Genomic DNA, 16,808 nt, shown 5'->3' on the forward strand with positions numbered 1-16,808 from the left:
TCCTTTTCTTTAGGTATTGTATACAGGTTGAACGGGACAACACAAGGGCAATTTTTGTGAAAAATACTTTTGTGCTCTTGACAAAAAGATTGCTTCCATATATACAACTTTTATTCTGTTGTTAGTGCAGCGAAAAACCGCACATGATTCACAACTTCCGCCTTTATACATTTTTCACGGTTGTAATGGCGGGTGCGTCACGTGACCACTTAATGTCTGCGCTCAGCAACTATGACGCAATTGCGGGAAAAAGTCGTCTATATTTGGTTGCTTTTAAAAAAAAATCAAATTATTATATAATGTAACTTATTATGATATTTTTCATTGATACCTATAGATATTGAATTTGAAATTGATAAATATTTATCATTTCACATGTAGGCATTGGTTTTTTTATCAACTGCACTGCCTCTTAATATCAAAGAGACAGAAGAAAGAACAAGAAGAAAGTCAATTTTCATAAATTCCACATTAAGACTGAATTATACTGAAAATCAGAAAACACAAGTCTTGTTCAACAGTTTGTCACAGAAAAGCAATCACTATAGTATCTGTCAAGTTGATTATGATACATTCTTGATAAATATTGATTTTACTGGCTTTGTTTATTTATTAAACATGAGCATATATTACAGGTATTTCTTATCTATTTACCAGCAAAATGACATAAACCATTATGATGTTAACACCCCCCCCTTTATAAAGGCAAAAGATTAATTAATTTTTCAATTTCATTTTTCCAACAATTTGGTAATGATGTTAACAGAAACAACATTCTCAAATTATTTAGTGAAATATGCAGCTTTTAATGATTTTATGAATGAAAATCAAGACTAGATGCTGTCATTAGACAGTAATACCCGCACCATGTGTTTGCCCCTAAATAACACTTTTGTGTACAAGTCTAATTAACAAGAGGCCCATTGGGCCACATCGCTCACCTGAGCAACAATGGACGTTCAAAAGATATTGTGCCATATGGTCCCTCGGAAGAATAACAAAAAACAAATATGGTAAAGTATTCGAATTTTACACTTATTTTTGCATACACGTAATCTTTGACATTGTACCTTCATTAAATACTATTTCTTACCAGAATAAAAAAATCCTACGCAAGATATAAAACTAAACATTTGGTAGGGGTACACAGTTAAGATGATATAAATTGTAATTCATAGCTCTGTTAAAACTGACTTGACTGAAATAAACCGCCATGTTTATCGACGAGTTCTGATACTTCAATAATTCATAAATACCACTGTTTCCAAACTACGCTTTTCCAGTAAAATGAAAAATGTCCATATTATCTGCTTTGTACCGATCACTTCATTTTCCTCTTCAGGTTTCAATACACAACCAATAGTACGCAAGAGTTTTAAGGAAACATATAGAATCGAAGATGCATGTAATTCCGCGATTAAAAAAATAGTAGTTATTAAACACCCCCATTGTATGGCTCTATCGAACGTGGAGGACTCTGTTAAACGCGGAGCGGTTAATACAGAAAAGACAAATTCTTTACTCCCCCCACATACTCGCTCATAAAATGTTTAATACAAATTTATTACAAGTTTAAATCATAAGGAGATGATCAACCTGTCAGCTATTGCAAACTTTTTACACATTGAGAAAGAATTGTTTTCTGCTGTTGGTATTTTAACATCAAATCGTCGATAAATTTTGTAAACAAAAATATTAAGTAACAAGTTTGACCGTTCCACGCTGCTCTGTGTTTGGCAGAGTCCCCCGCGTTAGGTGGAGCCGTATGATGGGAGTGCATCCATTTTATCGGAAAATAATAAATTTTTGGTCTGAATCAAAACAGTAACGTAATCGTAGGATTTTACGTATCACGATCGAACTTAGGCGCTAAATCGTCCACTTGCTTTCTGAACATACCTGCGTGCGGCAGTTTTGCATTGCAGCAGACATAAACACACATGGATAAGGTGAAGACATTTGAAACTAGATGCTGTCATTAGACAGTAATACCCGCACCATGTGATTGCCCCTAAATAACACTGTTTTGTACCAGTTTAATTAAAAATGAAGGCTATATGGAAGCTCCGGTAATACAATTAAAATTTATAATTTTCATAACTGAAGGATGAGATCCATTCCCATATGATAATACACATCGTGACATGAGCAGCACTTTATGTGCAATTTAGGGTAGTACTGTTTGCAGTGAATTTTCAGTTAATCAATAATCTTAACATGTTATAATGGTCTACATAATTATTACAAACAGAATTAAAAATTAAATTATGCCCCCTCCCCGAAGCAGTTGCCGGTTTTAGATTTGCTTCTGTGTGCCTACATGAATACATCGTGTCCACAGATTTAGAGAAGAGGTGGGAGTGAGGGGTCCATACCCCCCCCCCCCCCCTCCCCATGAAAATTCATTTATATCAATTGTAAAATTTCCAAAAATACACCTCGGACCCCAATGCTCTTACAGACATGTAAACGGTCAAACCCATTGCGCTTCAATGTTAGGTAACATTATTGGGGGGGGGGGGTAAATATTTAATCAATATTTAATATACTTTATTGTTTATCTCAATAAAAAGTATACATGTACATCACAATATGCAGGTGTCCTGCACCACCTTAAAGCTGTTATTCATCTAATAAAATAATGCAAGTGGATTTGAAGAATAGGTCATAAAAATACATGCATGTTACAAATGACTGATCTTTGTCTGAAGTTACGTACACAACACAGGTCTGCATGTCTCATAAGCGGGTACTAGTTTTACCCAGCTCTTCGATTAGATGGGTTCATGTGTATACATACATGGATGTTGCTAAAACGTGGAACGGAAAACGGAACGGAAAGCAGAACGGAAGGGGAAACGGGAAATCTTATCTAATGTTATTTACCTCATAGATTTGTTAATCATGCTAAAACAATATACTTTATGTACCTTTTTAATTTTTTTTGAAAGATTAGCAATATTAGATTATTTATTCAAGAATATCTATTTCCTCAAAATTAACAGTACATGCATTGACCACTATATTCTGTCCCAGAATATCCTCGATTCAATTTATGCTGAATATTTATATATACCTCAGGGTTCAAGCGATTCTCTTTTAGAAGCATTACACATTATCATTAATCGTTCTTTAGAACGTCCTTCCTAGCTTATCAGCTGATATAAATACACGACTAAATATAAAGAAGTCTACGGGGTTTTGCATTTCAACAGACCCGAATGATAGTGTTGAAAAATTGTTTAAAATTCCTGAATGCGGTGAAGCATGAATAGTGCTCTCGGCATTATATAGGGGGGTGTGTAGCGATGAGCAGAACAATAGAAATCGACAACTAATATGGCGGTAGTCGGAGATAAAAGGGAAAAAATGTGTATTTATGAATCTATGTCAGCTTTAATACGACTGCAAAGTGTTTGTATCTTAAATAGGGCGTTAATATTTCATGATATTTTATTAAATGAGTCTACCTGGCTGCAGCTGCTTGTGTCTGCTGCAGGGATACATCCCTGTACATATGATTTAAGAATAGAGCCTTATTAGGACAGGTCTCGAATAGAGCCCCGGGTTATAACTCACAGATCGGTAAGCCCCATCCTTTTTTTATATTTGAGAATTATTTGTTTTGCATGCTTAAGGATAGGTCATATATATATATATATATATATATATATATATATATATATATATATATATATATATATATATATATATATATATATATATATATATGTTTATTTATATATATTAAAATGCTTTAGTTGATGTATCAAATGAAAAACCATAAAGTACATTTTTTCTAATGATTGTGATCTCAATTTGTAGAAATAAAGAAAAAAAAGTTTTTTTTGAGTACATGTAATGTAATACAATGAATACCATTTTTAAAGCGCTAAGCATAGCTCAGCGCTTTATTGACGTTAGACTTCTACTTCCGGTGCATCGAATAACTGCCCCCTATTAGCAGAAATATACATTATTTAAACTGGTTGGGGAACCAGTTTCATGTGTTTACGCACATAACTACAAGAGCTATTGTGAATCTAATGTGCAGGGCTTACGTACATCACTACAGGGGCTGCTATGCAGTGATTATAGTCAGACTTCGGACTGATTTATTAAGTTATAGTGAAACTTCAAATGCGCTTGCGAAAATTGGAAATCTGGGAAGGAATTACTAGACAGTCCGTGTTAGTGAAATTCGGAAAAAGTTATGAAACTGGTCAGTTTTAGGTCAAACTGCATTGTATATGTGTACACTGCTACACACTTGCCTCCTCAAATACAGTTATAAAAATATATGTACATCTGCATATTATTATTTATATCTTGTATTTTTATACATGTATAGTGTGTAGTCTCTTGTCACCTAAAATGTATATTCCAGTGGCTGAGTTTCTTAGCTTTTAAAAAAGCTAATCTTGTGGGTGCATAAACAGAAACTGCAATGTAGAAAAATCAAAACGACTTGTAAATAGCCAGATATAGTTCTTGGTGTTCGCCGCTTTCCTCACAGCACATATATAAGGAACTAAACACTTTAAGTTTGCATAGTAGATCTTATCTGTGTGGACGTAGTTTTTACATCGCTTACATTTGTAATTTAGACGCAACAACTTACCAGATAAATGCAGTACATATGCAGAGGAAGATTCAGAACATCAATTATGATGGTCAATGCAATACCTTTACAGATGTATCAAGAAAATGCACGCGTATAACGACAATACAAGTGCAGACATTTGTCAAACAAACGTATTTAACACGTCGCACACAAGGTACAGATGTGAAATAAAGTGCAACAAAATCAAAGGCTTTTATATAACATGATTCAGGCAGGTGTCCATTTAGAAGTCGTGTTCAGCTTTGATTTAAATTAACTTTAGTGTATATGATAAATCATAATATACATGTACAATGTATATTTAAAAGAAACGTAATTTCGACCAAATTTTCTTAACCAAATTAAATTAAATAAGGATAAATTTTGGATGAGTACAACTTAAACGCCATTTCGACCCTTCTGGGATTAGATATTTTCAATTAATATTAATTAACATTATGTCGATAAGTCTCATTTCTAACTAAGCTTGCACAAATTATTTTTTTTTAGAACCAAGCTAGGTTAGCGCTTTCCAGTTCTTTCAGTACTTTGATTTTGTGTTGTTGTTTGTAAAAAAATATGTCAACCAGACGCTACAAAAGTAAACTATATATGCTGTTTGACATTTTGAAGCTGTTTAACAAGTTTCATGTTATTCCTCAAACGCTTGAAGAAAAAAGTGTGGAAAACTGAAGTGGGAGAAGCAGACAGACTGACGGACAGATTGACGGACGCATAAGAAAGCTATAGTCCCATTCGGTAGGGGACTAAAAAAAGAAGCGTTCATTCAAAATCTCCTTTACTTACATTAACTTTTGTGCTCGTATGGTTACGTGTAAAACTCTGCGTGCTACTTGCTCTCCTAAAAATTCAAATCCATACGGTTGTTGCCGAACTCGGCATTTAAATGCCGAACCTTTTAAAAGCTGAAAATAAAGCCGGATTTTACTGAGTATAGTTACATTTGTTAGGCTTTAAAAACGTTCGGCAATAGGCTGTCGATATAAATTGTGTTTACATATTTTTTTTGTATTTAGTGCTGAATAGACAATGCAAGATAAAATTAAAAATGAAATGTGACAAACTTCAAGAACTGTCTATTTGAATTCATATAGAACTAGAAAGCAAAATATATCTTTTAGAAACGAAACATGATCTGCCTGATTTAACAAATGTAAATAAAAACATGATGCTGTGGCTGTTTGCATACAGAACGTCTCAGAGTTCTATGTTTCATTTAAATATTGACAGAGAGTATATACTTTAGTTTAATATTTATGATTTTAATTAAAGAATAAAATGTATACGCTCTACGTAATAATATACATATCGCCACCATCTTTATTATTTTTTTTTTTTTGGGGGGGGGGGGGGGTTCACATTTAGCTGGGTTTTCTTGCTTGAAACTCTTCGGTGATTTTATTTTGCGATCATCTTTGTCTTTCTTGTGTTCAATTAGAGGATATATTTTTTTAACGAAAGAAATATATTATATCAGTTGCCTTTGACTGTATAGTGGATTTTACCGATGAATTTGTGTGCAAAAAGAATATAACTTGACCTTGTTTTATACAGGTCATATGGAGTTTTGTTTAAGCTTTATATTACTCGAAGTTGTACTCAGATAATATTAAAAACGATTAAAAACTACTTTTGCCGATAAACATCACAGGTGGTGATAACGAACAGTGTTCAAAATCTAAAAAGTCTAAAGGAAAAATACAAAACAGGAGACGAATTTAAAAAAAAACATTTAAAAAACAGAGGTAGGATCAAGTGCCACGGAGGAATGAGCATTCCCTGTTGACCGGCCATACCAGCCGTGTTCTTTGTCGTAATCCGGAAAACAGCAAACTCCGTAGACAATTAGGGTGATTAATGACGACCCAGTGTAGGATTGTATTCACTGATAAGGTTTGTTGTATCGACCAGAGAACACATGAAAAGATTACTTCAATCGATATTGCTGATAGTCCTGTTTTATCAACACTTTCTGATAGATTGCTTCATATCAGAAACTGTTCATATGTAGAGCATGTCCTTACGTATAAAATTAACTGAGAGACAAAAAATATATATATAAGTGATGAAGGAACATAAGTTTTAAAAAATTGACAACAAAAAAATGTAAGTCATCAATTTTATCATAAAGTTTTGGTGTTAGAATACCATCAATCCCCCCCCCTCCCCCCCCCCCCCCCCCCCCCATGAAGAAATCCAAATATGAAACAGATGGCGCAACCTCTGTAGTATTTTTTGAGTTCTCTGGGATAGATCGTTTCTACGTAAGTTTGGAACACAAAAATATTAATTAATAATATGTCGTCGATATGCTTGAATGTTAAGATGAAGGCCACAGCGAGTGTTTTTTTCACGTATAAGTTTTTGAATACATTCTGCTTCATTTGAAATCAAAAGTATGTCTGCTTACAATGGGGCACAATTTGTATCCACGAGAATTCCAACAGATTACTGGAAGACCTGATTTTCAAAAACTACATAGATGTTGTCTATCAAGAATTTAATCATCTTTTTGTGATCGGCTTCGGCCGATCACTGTTGTGTCCATATGAGGCATCCGGCAAATGCTTCCACGTGCGCACACATTCCGCTTGAATAAGTAGTTCTTATAAAAACTTGAAGTTTGGTTTAGTACTTATATAACATTTTACTCAGGGTTTTTTTCAATTCATTTACCTTACGAGATGCAAATGTACATAAAATACAGTTAATTCAAGAATGTACATTTTGTCTCACGCGTAAGAATTTCGATCGAAAGATTCATTCAGTAGTGCAGTTGACCTCGATGAACTGACCTTGATCATAAGAAGATGCTCCATGAACTGACCTCGATCTATTGCTGTTGCATAATAGTAGCTAGGAAGACGGATTTATAAACAAGGTTGCATCATAATGCGACCTCAATAGCAAGTTATGATGGCATTCAATGTTTTTCAGTCGTATTTTTATGCAACTCTTTCTGTGTATGTGTGTTAATGCTCTTTGAAGAGCCCTACCTAGTATTCTGAAGAAGAAGAAGATACATCAACATTTATTAATTACGTTAAAAATACAAAACTAGACAAGTAGTTTACGAACGGCTTTCCCCAAATTTATTTCAAAATAAAATTTGTTGACGGTTTATAATGATGAAATTATGGTGTACAGATTCAAAATATTCTATATTTTGTAAAAATACAGTATTTTTTAATTATTTTACATCAAGTGATCATGTTGATTGCTTCTAGCTATCTATATATCATTATTGCCGATCATTCCTTTAAAAGAAATACTTGTTTAACTTCTTGCCTTGACTGCAAATGTGATTTATAAGGCAAAATTTCTGTTTTATCCTAAGAGTACGGTCAATTTAATGGAAGAGCCACTGTAACAGCCACAAACATGAACTTTAATTCTCGCTTGTGACGTTGCATTTTACAGCGTTCAACGTTTGACGTCATAATAAAACTAGTCATTCTAAGCCTTAAGTACCCTGTGTGTGTTACAGACTTAAAACTGCAATATCTTTTCACACACTTTACATGCAAAAAATATCTGGAATGTAAATATATGTTTATGTTAACATTAACAAGTTGATATGTATTGGTCATTTTATTGTAGTAAATTAAGAGCATTTTTTTAAAAATTCATTCAAAACTTGATTTTTTTTTCGTTTTCAGTCGCATAACAAATGCATTATATATATATATATATATATATATATATATATATATATATATATATATATATATATATATATACACATCCACAAAGTATGGTTTTTCCAGTTGTTATGAAATATAAATTGTAATTCATACCTCTGATAAAACTGACTTGACTGAAATAAACCGCCATGTTTATCGACGAGTTTTGATACTTCAATAATCTTAAATACCACTGTTTCCAAACTACGCTTTTCCAGTAAAATGAAAAATGTCCATATTATCTGCTTTGTACCGATCACTTCATTTACCTCTTCAGGTTTCAATACACAACCAATAGTACGCAAGAGTTTTAAGGAAGCATATGGAATCGAAGATGCATGTAATTCCGCGATTAAAAAAATATTACTTATTAAACACCCCCATTGTATGGCTCTTTCGAACGTGGAGGACTCTGTTAAACGCGGAGCGGTTAATACGGAAAAGACAAGTTCTTTACTCCCCCCACATACTCGCTCATAAAATGTTTAATACAAATTTATTACAAGTTTAAATCATAAGGAGATGATCAACCTGTCAGCTATTGCAAAATGTTTACACATTGAGAAAGAATTGTTTTCTGCTGTTGGTATTTTAACATCAATTCGTCGATAAATTTTGTAAACAAAAATATTAAGTAACAAGTTTGACCGTTCCACGCTGTTCTGTGTTTGGCAGAGTCCCCCGCGTTAGGTAGAGCCGTATGATGGAAGTGCATCTATTTTATCGGAAAATAATAAATTTTTGGTCTGAATCAAAACAGTAACGTAATCGTAGGATTTTACGTATCACGATCGAACTTAGGCGCTAAATCGTCCACTTGCTTTCTGAACATACCTGCGTACGGCAGTTTTGCATTGCAGCAGACATAAACACACCCGGATAAGGTGAAGACATTTGAAACTAGATGCTGTCATTAGACAGTAATACCCGCACCATGTGATTGCCCCTAAATAACACTGTTTTGTATCAGTTTAATTAAAAATGAAGGCTATATGCAAGCTCCGGTAATACAATTAAAATTTATAATTTTCATAACTGAAGGATGAGATCCCTTCCCATATGATAATACACATCGTGACATGAGCAGCACTTTATGTGCAATTTAGGGTAGAACTGTTTGCAGTGAATTTTCAGTTAATCAATAATCTTAACATGTTATGTCCTAGAAAGTATAATGGTCTACATAATTATTACAAACAAAATTAAAAATTAAATAATGCCCCCTCCCCGAAGCGGTTGCCGGTTTTAGATTTGCTTCTGTGTGCCTACATAAACATCATCGTGTCCACAGATTTAGAGAAGAGGTGGGAGTGAGGGGTCCATACCCCCCCCCCCTCCCCATGAAAATTCATTTATATCAATTGTAAAATTTCCAAAAATACACCTCGGACCCCAATGCTCTTACAGACATGTAAACGGTCAAACCCATTGCGCTTCAATGTTAGGTAACATTATTGGGGGGGGGGGGTGGAAATATTTAATCAATACTTAATATACTTTATTGTTTATCTCAATAAAAAGTATACATGTACATCACAATATGCAGGTGTCCTGCACCACCTTAAAACTGTTATTCATCTAATAAAATAGTGCAAGTGGATTTGAAGAATAGGTCATAAAAATACATGCATGTTACAAATGACTGATCTTTGTCTGAAGTTACGTACACAACACAGGTCTGCATGTCTCATAAGCGGGTACTAGTGTTACCCAGCTCTTCGATTAGATGGGTTCATGTGTATACATACATGGATGTTGCTAAAACGCGGAACGGAAAACGGAACGGAAAGCAGAACGGAAGGGGAAACGGGAAATTTTATCTAATGTTATTTACCTCATAGAGTTGTTAATCATGCTAAAACAATATACTTTATGTACCTTTTTAATTTTTTTGAAAGATTAGCAATATTAGATTATTTATTCAAGAATATCTATTTCCTCAAAATTAACAGTACATGCATTGACCACTATATTCTGTCCCAAAATATCCTCGATTCACTTTATGCTGTATATTTATATATACCTCAGGGTTCAAGCGATTCTCTTTTAGAAGCATTACACATTATCATTAATCGTTCTTTAGAACGTCCTTCCTAGCTTATCAGCTGATATAAATACACGACTAAATATAAAGAAGTCTACGGGGTTTTGCATTTCAGCAGACCCGAATGATAGTGTTGTAAAATTGTTTAAAATTCCTGAATGCGGTGAAGCATGAATAGTGCTCTCGGCTTTATATAGGGGGGTGTGTAGCGATGAGCAGAACAATAGAAATCGACAACTAATATGGCGGTAGTCGGAGATAAAAGGGAAAAAATGTGTATTTATGAATTTATGCCAGCTTTAATACGACTGCACAGTGTTTGTATCTTAAATAGGGCGTTAATATTTCATGATATTTTATTAAATGGGTGTACCTGGCTGCAGCTGCTTGTGTCGGCTGCAGGGATACATCCCTGTACATATGATATAGGCATAGAGCCTTATTAGGACAGGTCTCGAATAGAGCCCCGGGTTATAACTCACAGATCGGTAAGCCCCATCCTTTTTTTTATATTTGAGAATTATTTCTTTTGCATCCTTAAGGATAGGTCATATATATATATATATATATATATATATATATATATATATATATATATATATATATATATATATATATATATATATATATATATATATATATATATATATGTGTGTGTATTAAAATGCTTTAGTTGATGTATTAAATGATAAACCATAAAGTACATTTTTTCTAATGATTGTGATCTCAATTTGTAGAATTAAAGAAAAAAAGTTTTTTTTGAGTACATGTAATGTAATACAATGAATACCATTTTTAAAGCGCTAAGCATAGCTCAGCGCTTTATTGACGTTAGACTTCTACTTCCGGTGCATCGAATAACTGCCCCCTATTAGCAGAAATATACATTATTTAAACTGGTTGGGGAACCAGTTTCATGTGTTTACGCACATAACTGCAAGGGCTATTGTGAATCTAATGTGCAGGGCTTACGTACATCACTACAGGGGCTGCTATGCAGTGATTATAGTCAGATTTCGGACTGATTTATTAAGTTATAGTGAAACTTCAAATGCGCTTGCGTAAATTGGAAATCTGGGAAGGAATTACTAGACAGTCCGTGTTAGTGAAATTCGGAAAAAGTTATGAAACTGGTCAGTTTTAGGTCAAACTGCATTGTATATGTGTAGACTTCTACACACTCGCCTCCTCACATACAGTTATAAAAATATATGTACATCTGCATATTATTATTTATATCTTGTATTTTTATACATGTACAGTGTGTAGTCTCTTGATACCTAAAATGTATATTCCAGTGGCTGAGTTTCTTAGCTTTCAAAAAAGCTAATCTTGTGGGTGCATAAACAGAAACTGCAATGTAGAAAAATCAAAACGACTTGTAAATAGCCAGATATAGTTCTTGGTGTTTGCCGCTTTCCTCACAGCACATATATAAGGAACTAAACACTTTAAGTTTGCATAGTAGATCTCATCTGTATGGACGTAGTTTTTACGTCGCTTACATTTGTAATTTAGACGCAACAACTTACCAGATAAATGCAGTACATATGCAGAGGAAGATTCAGAACATCAATTATGATGGTCAATGCAATATCTTTACAGATGTATCAAGAAAATGCACGCGTATAACGACAATACAAGTGCAGACATTTGTCAAACAAACGTATTTAACACGTCGCACACAAGGTACAGATGTGAAATAAAGTGCAACAAAATCAAAGGCTTTTATATAACATGATTCAGGCAGGTGTCCATTTAGAAGTCGTGTTCAGCTTTGATTTAAATTAACTTTAGTGTATATGATAAATCATAATATACATGTACATTGTATATTTAAAAGAAACGTAATTTCGACCAAATTTTCTTAACCAAATTAAACTAAATAAGGATAAATTTTGGATGAGTACAACTTAAACGCCATTTCGACCCTTCTGGCATTAGATATTTTCAATTTTTTTTTACAGGAACAATACAAGACAATATTTTTGACTTTAAACGAAATGTTTAAAGCCCCAGTTGGCGTCCAAACATCAATCGATTATCAAAAATCTTTACAATTACCTAAACGTGATCATCAAGCGTTTGTCTCAAGAGTGAAAAAAGAGTTTCAGGTTTGTAAATGATTGAATTGTATCCGGTATGTTCAGGTATATTCGTTAATCAAATTCTGATAACTTACAAGAACAGTCATGAAAAATAGCAACAGCGATAAACATTTCTTTATTAAGCAATGATTTTAAATATGTGCATGTTTAGAGGTGTTCTGGTTTGATATTTTTAGAAGCTTCTTTCAATTCGACACTGTTACTCAAAAAACGATTACAAAATGGCACTAACACAAGCATCTACGTCAATTTGCGCTCGTAAGTAAAATCTTTCCATTTTGCATTATAATTATTACCGAATGGATTGCACCAAGACTTTACTATGCTTGTATGCTTAGCTTGATGCGTGAAACTTAATTTTTTAAAAGTTAAATCATTTTTCTTTCCCTTTGTCTCGTAGTTGGTCCTTCAACTGATTCAACTAAAATGACGTTTTCATTTGGAGTTCTCTTTCTTTTGCTTGAAAAATTCAGCAAAGAGCCAAAGAGAGAAAAAGTTATAATGTTAATTCAAGCCCGACTGCACAGGATATATATGTAGTAATTTCATACTATATGACTTGATGATAAATGTGGTGTAAATGTTTATTATCATGCCGTAGATATTTAGCATGTTTCCTAAACGTGAAAGAGTGAGGCCTTTTCAATATGCATATCAGTACTATTTTCGGTATTGATAACTCGTATTTTGATATAACTATATGCAACCCCCCGTCAAGATTTGTCGCATATCGGAAGTATTAGGCGCAGATTAAGAGGATATAAATTTTTGTATTATTAAAGTCTGAAAACATACATCCATGTTTTGATTGAAAGTCTATAGTTTAAAGGACAAAGTTTCAGGTGTCAAGCAAACATTCAGGTATAATATTTGTTATAGAAAAAAAGTCAAGCTTACCGCGAGTTTTAACCTTTTGTATTGTGTAGTTTTTTCATGTGTCTAATTTTGATTTTAAGAAAAATATGTATCATAAGATGCATGGGTATCTAAATTTATATCTGTTTCTATAATGTATTCACTTTTTAACTCAATATTGCGTTGATATTTTATGTAAATGTACATGAATATCTTCTTTTTTTTTTAAATACACAACTGAGTAAAAAAATCATGCAAATTAAGAGATATCATTTATATGTTTTAGTTGACCAATATGCTTTGTTCCTGACGTCAAGTGTTCCAGAACGTGAAAACTACATCAATGCCATATCCTTACCGGTAAGTTTACTAATTTGATTTAAACGATAAAAGTTGCTAAGATTATTTCATACAGATCATTTTCTTACAAAACTCATTTTCCCTTACATGTTAAGGCAGTAACCCATTTGAATGCTTTTGATTTTGAACAGTTTTTGTTATCACCACATGTCATATACATTATTCATAATGTATTTACTTTTTAGTCGATATTCTGTTTACATTTTATGTAAATTTTTCTTTAGTCTTTTACCCATTTGAACGCTTTTATCATCACCCATTATCAAACAACAGGAAATTCTGTAGACTTTATACGACTTATTACTGATTACGAATCCGATATAGTTGTCTGTATGGAACCCCTCTGCAATGTTAAATACGTAAGTGTTTTGGGGGGGATTTTAAATTTGTTTTCGACCGGATGAAACGCATGTACTAACTTTGGGTTGATTTTTCTATGAAACAGGCATATGAATGGCTACCGACGGCAACACAACATAGAACTTTGACACCCTACACGATTCAATTATATCAAGAACGTATAACGGAAATTAAACGCAGCGAAATTGAGACTGTCAAAGAAGAGGTAAAAAAATATTTTTGTTCTATGAAATCTAATGTTAGACATATTCTTTGAAAAATTTGAACAGTCCATTCTTTATTTTTTCTAGTGTTCTGATGGACCATGGTCTATTGAAATAGTTGAGCCGATGTTCACCCTCACAAAGGATTATTCCCAAACAGCTTCACAAATTCTTAGTTTAGTGTCTTTTGTACAAAGCGTAAAAACACAAAACCCTATCACCGTTGTCAGCAGGTAATGCATATAACGTATCTTAAATTAGTTGAGTTATCCATAAACATACATAATTAAAGGTGTGTCAATAACATCCTTTTCAAATCTTAATGCCTAACATGCATTTCTTTTAAGCATGAAGACACCATGAATCATTATATAAATAGTGCCTGTTTGTGAGAGTAACTGTTGAAATTGACACCCCTCGAAAACCATTGTCACCGACGCGAAGCGGAGGTTGACAATGGTTTTCGAGGGGTTTCAATTTCAACAGTTGCCCTCACAAACAGGCACTATCTATTTTATTATGCTGAGTGTCTTATTTTAATGAAAATTTTACTGCTTTTATATAGAAATGAACTGAATTCTACGGCGAACCGTACGCGCATAATTTACGAGCATGTAATAATTCGTTGTGTTACCTGTTGCCAAGTGTGTTGCTAACGCTGAGGGTAATAGAACGGATTACCAACTGCGCCTAAACCAATCAGATTTCAGTATTTAACATAAAAGTATAATAATATAATTTGTTAATCTGTTGAGCCTTTGTTACAAAGGCGACAAACGATCTAGACGATGCGTTTATTTTAGTCATGTCAACTTTTTATATCTTAAATGATGGTTCCGATGCATTCAGTATTTTTTAAAGGCGATTCTGACTACAATACAAATATTTGGTCTCATGAATATTGAAAAAATAACCTTAAATTTGCAATGTTCTATTTTTGGTATTGCTAGAGATGGGACCGCTCTGTGCGGTGTGTTCTGTGCTGTATACAACCTGATACAACAACTGACAATGGACGAGGAGATGGACGTGTTCTCTGTGGTCAGACTCCTACAAACACGACGTCCTGAACTGTGCTCAACCTTGGTAAACAATATTAACATACATTTTTTTTCTGTAAACAAATGTTGATGTTGTAGATGTAAGATAAAAACAATCGTTTATGTCTATTCAATTTAATTATAATGTTTTGTTATAAAATATTCTTTTTGTCATACTCTGAGCAAACTGATAAAAACCTGTGATTTCTGTACACCAACTTTTATGCACGGCAATTATTTAGCGTTGAACCCCAAAAACTGCCTCGCAACGGCAAATCTTCACATCAAAGTCATATCTAGACCCGTGTTGTTATACAACCATACAACAAGGACTGGTTTGCAGCGAGAAATATTCGCGACGATGAGACTGTCACAAACATCGCAAAAATTTACAGCACGCGAATAAAAGCTGGTTAACAATAAATGTTTGAAAAGAAAATGTGGTTGAATTAGTTTTTGTTTTCAATATGTTTAATCCTGACAACCTATATTTTTCTATTATTCTTCACTTTGAAAACAATCTGTATTTCTTGTGGACCTACGAATTCAATATTGTTCAATTATTTGCTTGAATTCTGTTATCTTTGACGATATTTTCTTTAACAAAAATAGGTATATAAATAGTTAAAAGTAACCAAGAGCTAAAATCGAGCATTAATGAAATAAAATAGTTTGTTTTTATTTGCAAGGTAATAAACAAGGTAAATCGTATAATATATATTTTAATTACAGGAAGAATATGCCATGATACATGACGCTTTGATGACATACATAGAGTCAAATGCTAGCTGAAATACCTACTACAATAGTGAACGTTGGACTGGTGTGCTTAGATAAGCTGAATGCAAGTGACAGCACGTATTTAAAACCACACATACAACGTGTGTTTAGAGTCTCTTGAAACACGTAGTTCAAACGTACCAGTACGGTCCTGCATGTGAAAGTCTTGCATTTGATAAATGATTCATCATTATTAGATATAGTGTGGAATCATTTAATTTCGTTGGGGCCAATTTTCGTGGATTGTTAGATTTTCCTTATTCGTGGGGATGTAATTTCGTGGATGCGTCAGATTTCAGTTTCAGTATGAAAACTAAAAGTAGTTTTTGTGGAGGATGTAAATATGTGGGTGAGGGCTACCCACGAATACCACGAAAATTGAGCCACCTCGAATTCAAATGATTCCACAGTAACTATGACAGATGACATAAATAAAACGTCTTTATTTTTCCCATTTAAAGCTTTGTACATGTATACACATAAACATTATATCTGTGTGTAATTAAGCACTAAAATGACCTAGTATAAGTCTGTCAACAAGTCTTGAACAAAAAAACAAAAAACAAAAAAAACCTGAAACATTATCCTTTTAGTGTTGTTTTTTTTAAATTCTTTTTAGAGTTGCTTTAGTTCTAAAATAATTCTTTAAAAATGTATGAAGGGTAAACATGTGCATTCATCTGAGTCATTTCAAGTCCTTATATATCACTTTACTACAATTTTTCATAAAAATTCCGTTCATCGTTTCCAG

General features: G+C 33.3%; 1 protein-coding gene across 2 annotated transcripts; it reads left to right on the forward strand.

Annotated features, from left to right (window-relative positions):
* Positions 1 to 12,324: 12,324 nt before the first annotated feature.
* Positions 12,325 to 16,589, forward strand: LOC117688697 (receptor-type tyrosine-protein phosphatase T). 2 transcript variants are annotated; one of them, XM_034466920.2, is made up of 8 exons: positions 12,325 to 12,465; positions 12,636 to 12,717; positions 13,601 to 13,674; positions 13,899 to 14,033; positions 14,120 to 14,239; positions 14,325 to 14,470; positions 15,188 to 15,323; positions 16,010 to 16,589. In XM_034466920.2, the coding sequence occupies exons 1-8, from the start codon at positions 12,355 to 12,357 to the stop codon at positions 16,067 to 16,069; spliced, it is 864 nt and encodes a 287-aa protein (XP_034322811.2). In that variant the 5' UTR covers positions 12,325 to 12,354; the 3' UTR covers positions 16,070 to 16,589. The 2 variants fall into 2 exon arrangements, with proteins under 2 accessions (XP_034322811.2, XP_065922384.1); XM_066066312.1 differs by lacking the exon at positions 13,899 to 14,033.
* Positions 16,590 to 16,808: the final 219 nt, after the last annotated feature.

Source organism: Magallana gigas, chromosome 1 (assembly GCF_963853765.1).
Source record: "Magallana gigas chromosome 1, xbMagGiga1.1, whole genome shotgun sequence".
Taxonomy (NCBI): Eukaryota; Metazoa; Mollusca; class Bivalvia; order Ostreida; family Ostreidae; genus Magallana; species Magallana gigas.

Coding starts and splice junctions, on each gene's coding strand:
- LOC117688697 (XM_034466920.2), top strand. CDS start 12,355: ATGTTTAAAGCCCCAGTTGGCGTCCAAACATCAATCGATTATCAAAAA. Junction 13,675..13,898: donor TCAATGCCATATCCTTACCG/GTAAGTTTACTA, acceptor ATTTTTCTTTAG/TCTTTTACCCATTTGAACGC. Junction 14,240..14,324: donor TTGAGACTGTCAAAGAAGAG/GTAAAAAAATAT, acceptor TATTTTTTCTAG/TGTTCTGATGGACCATGGTC.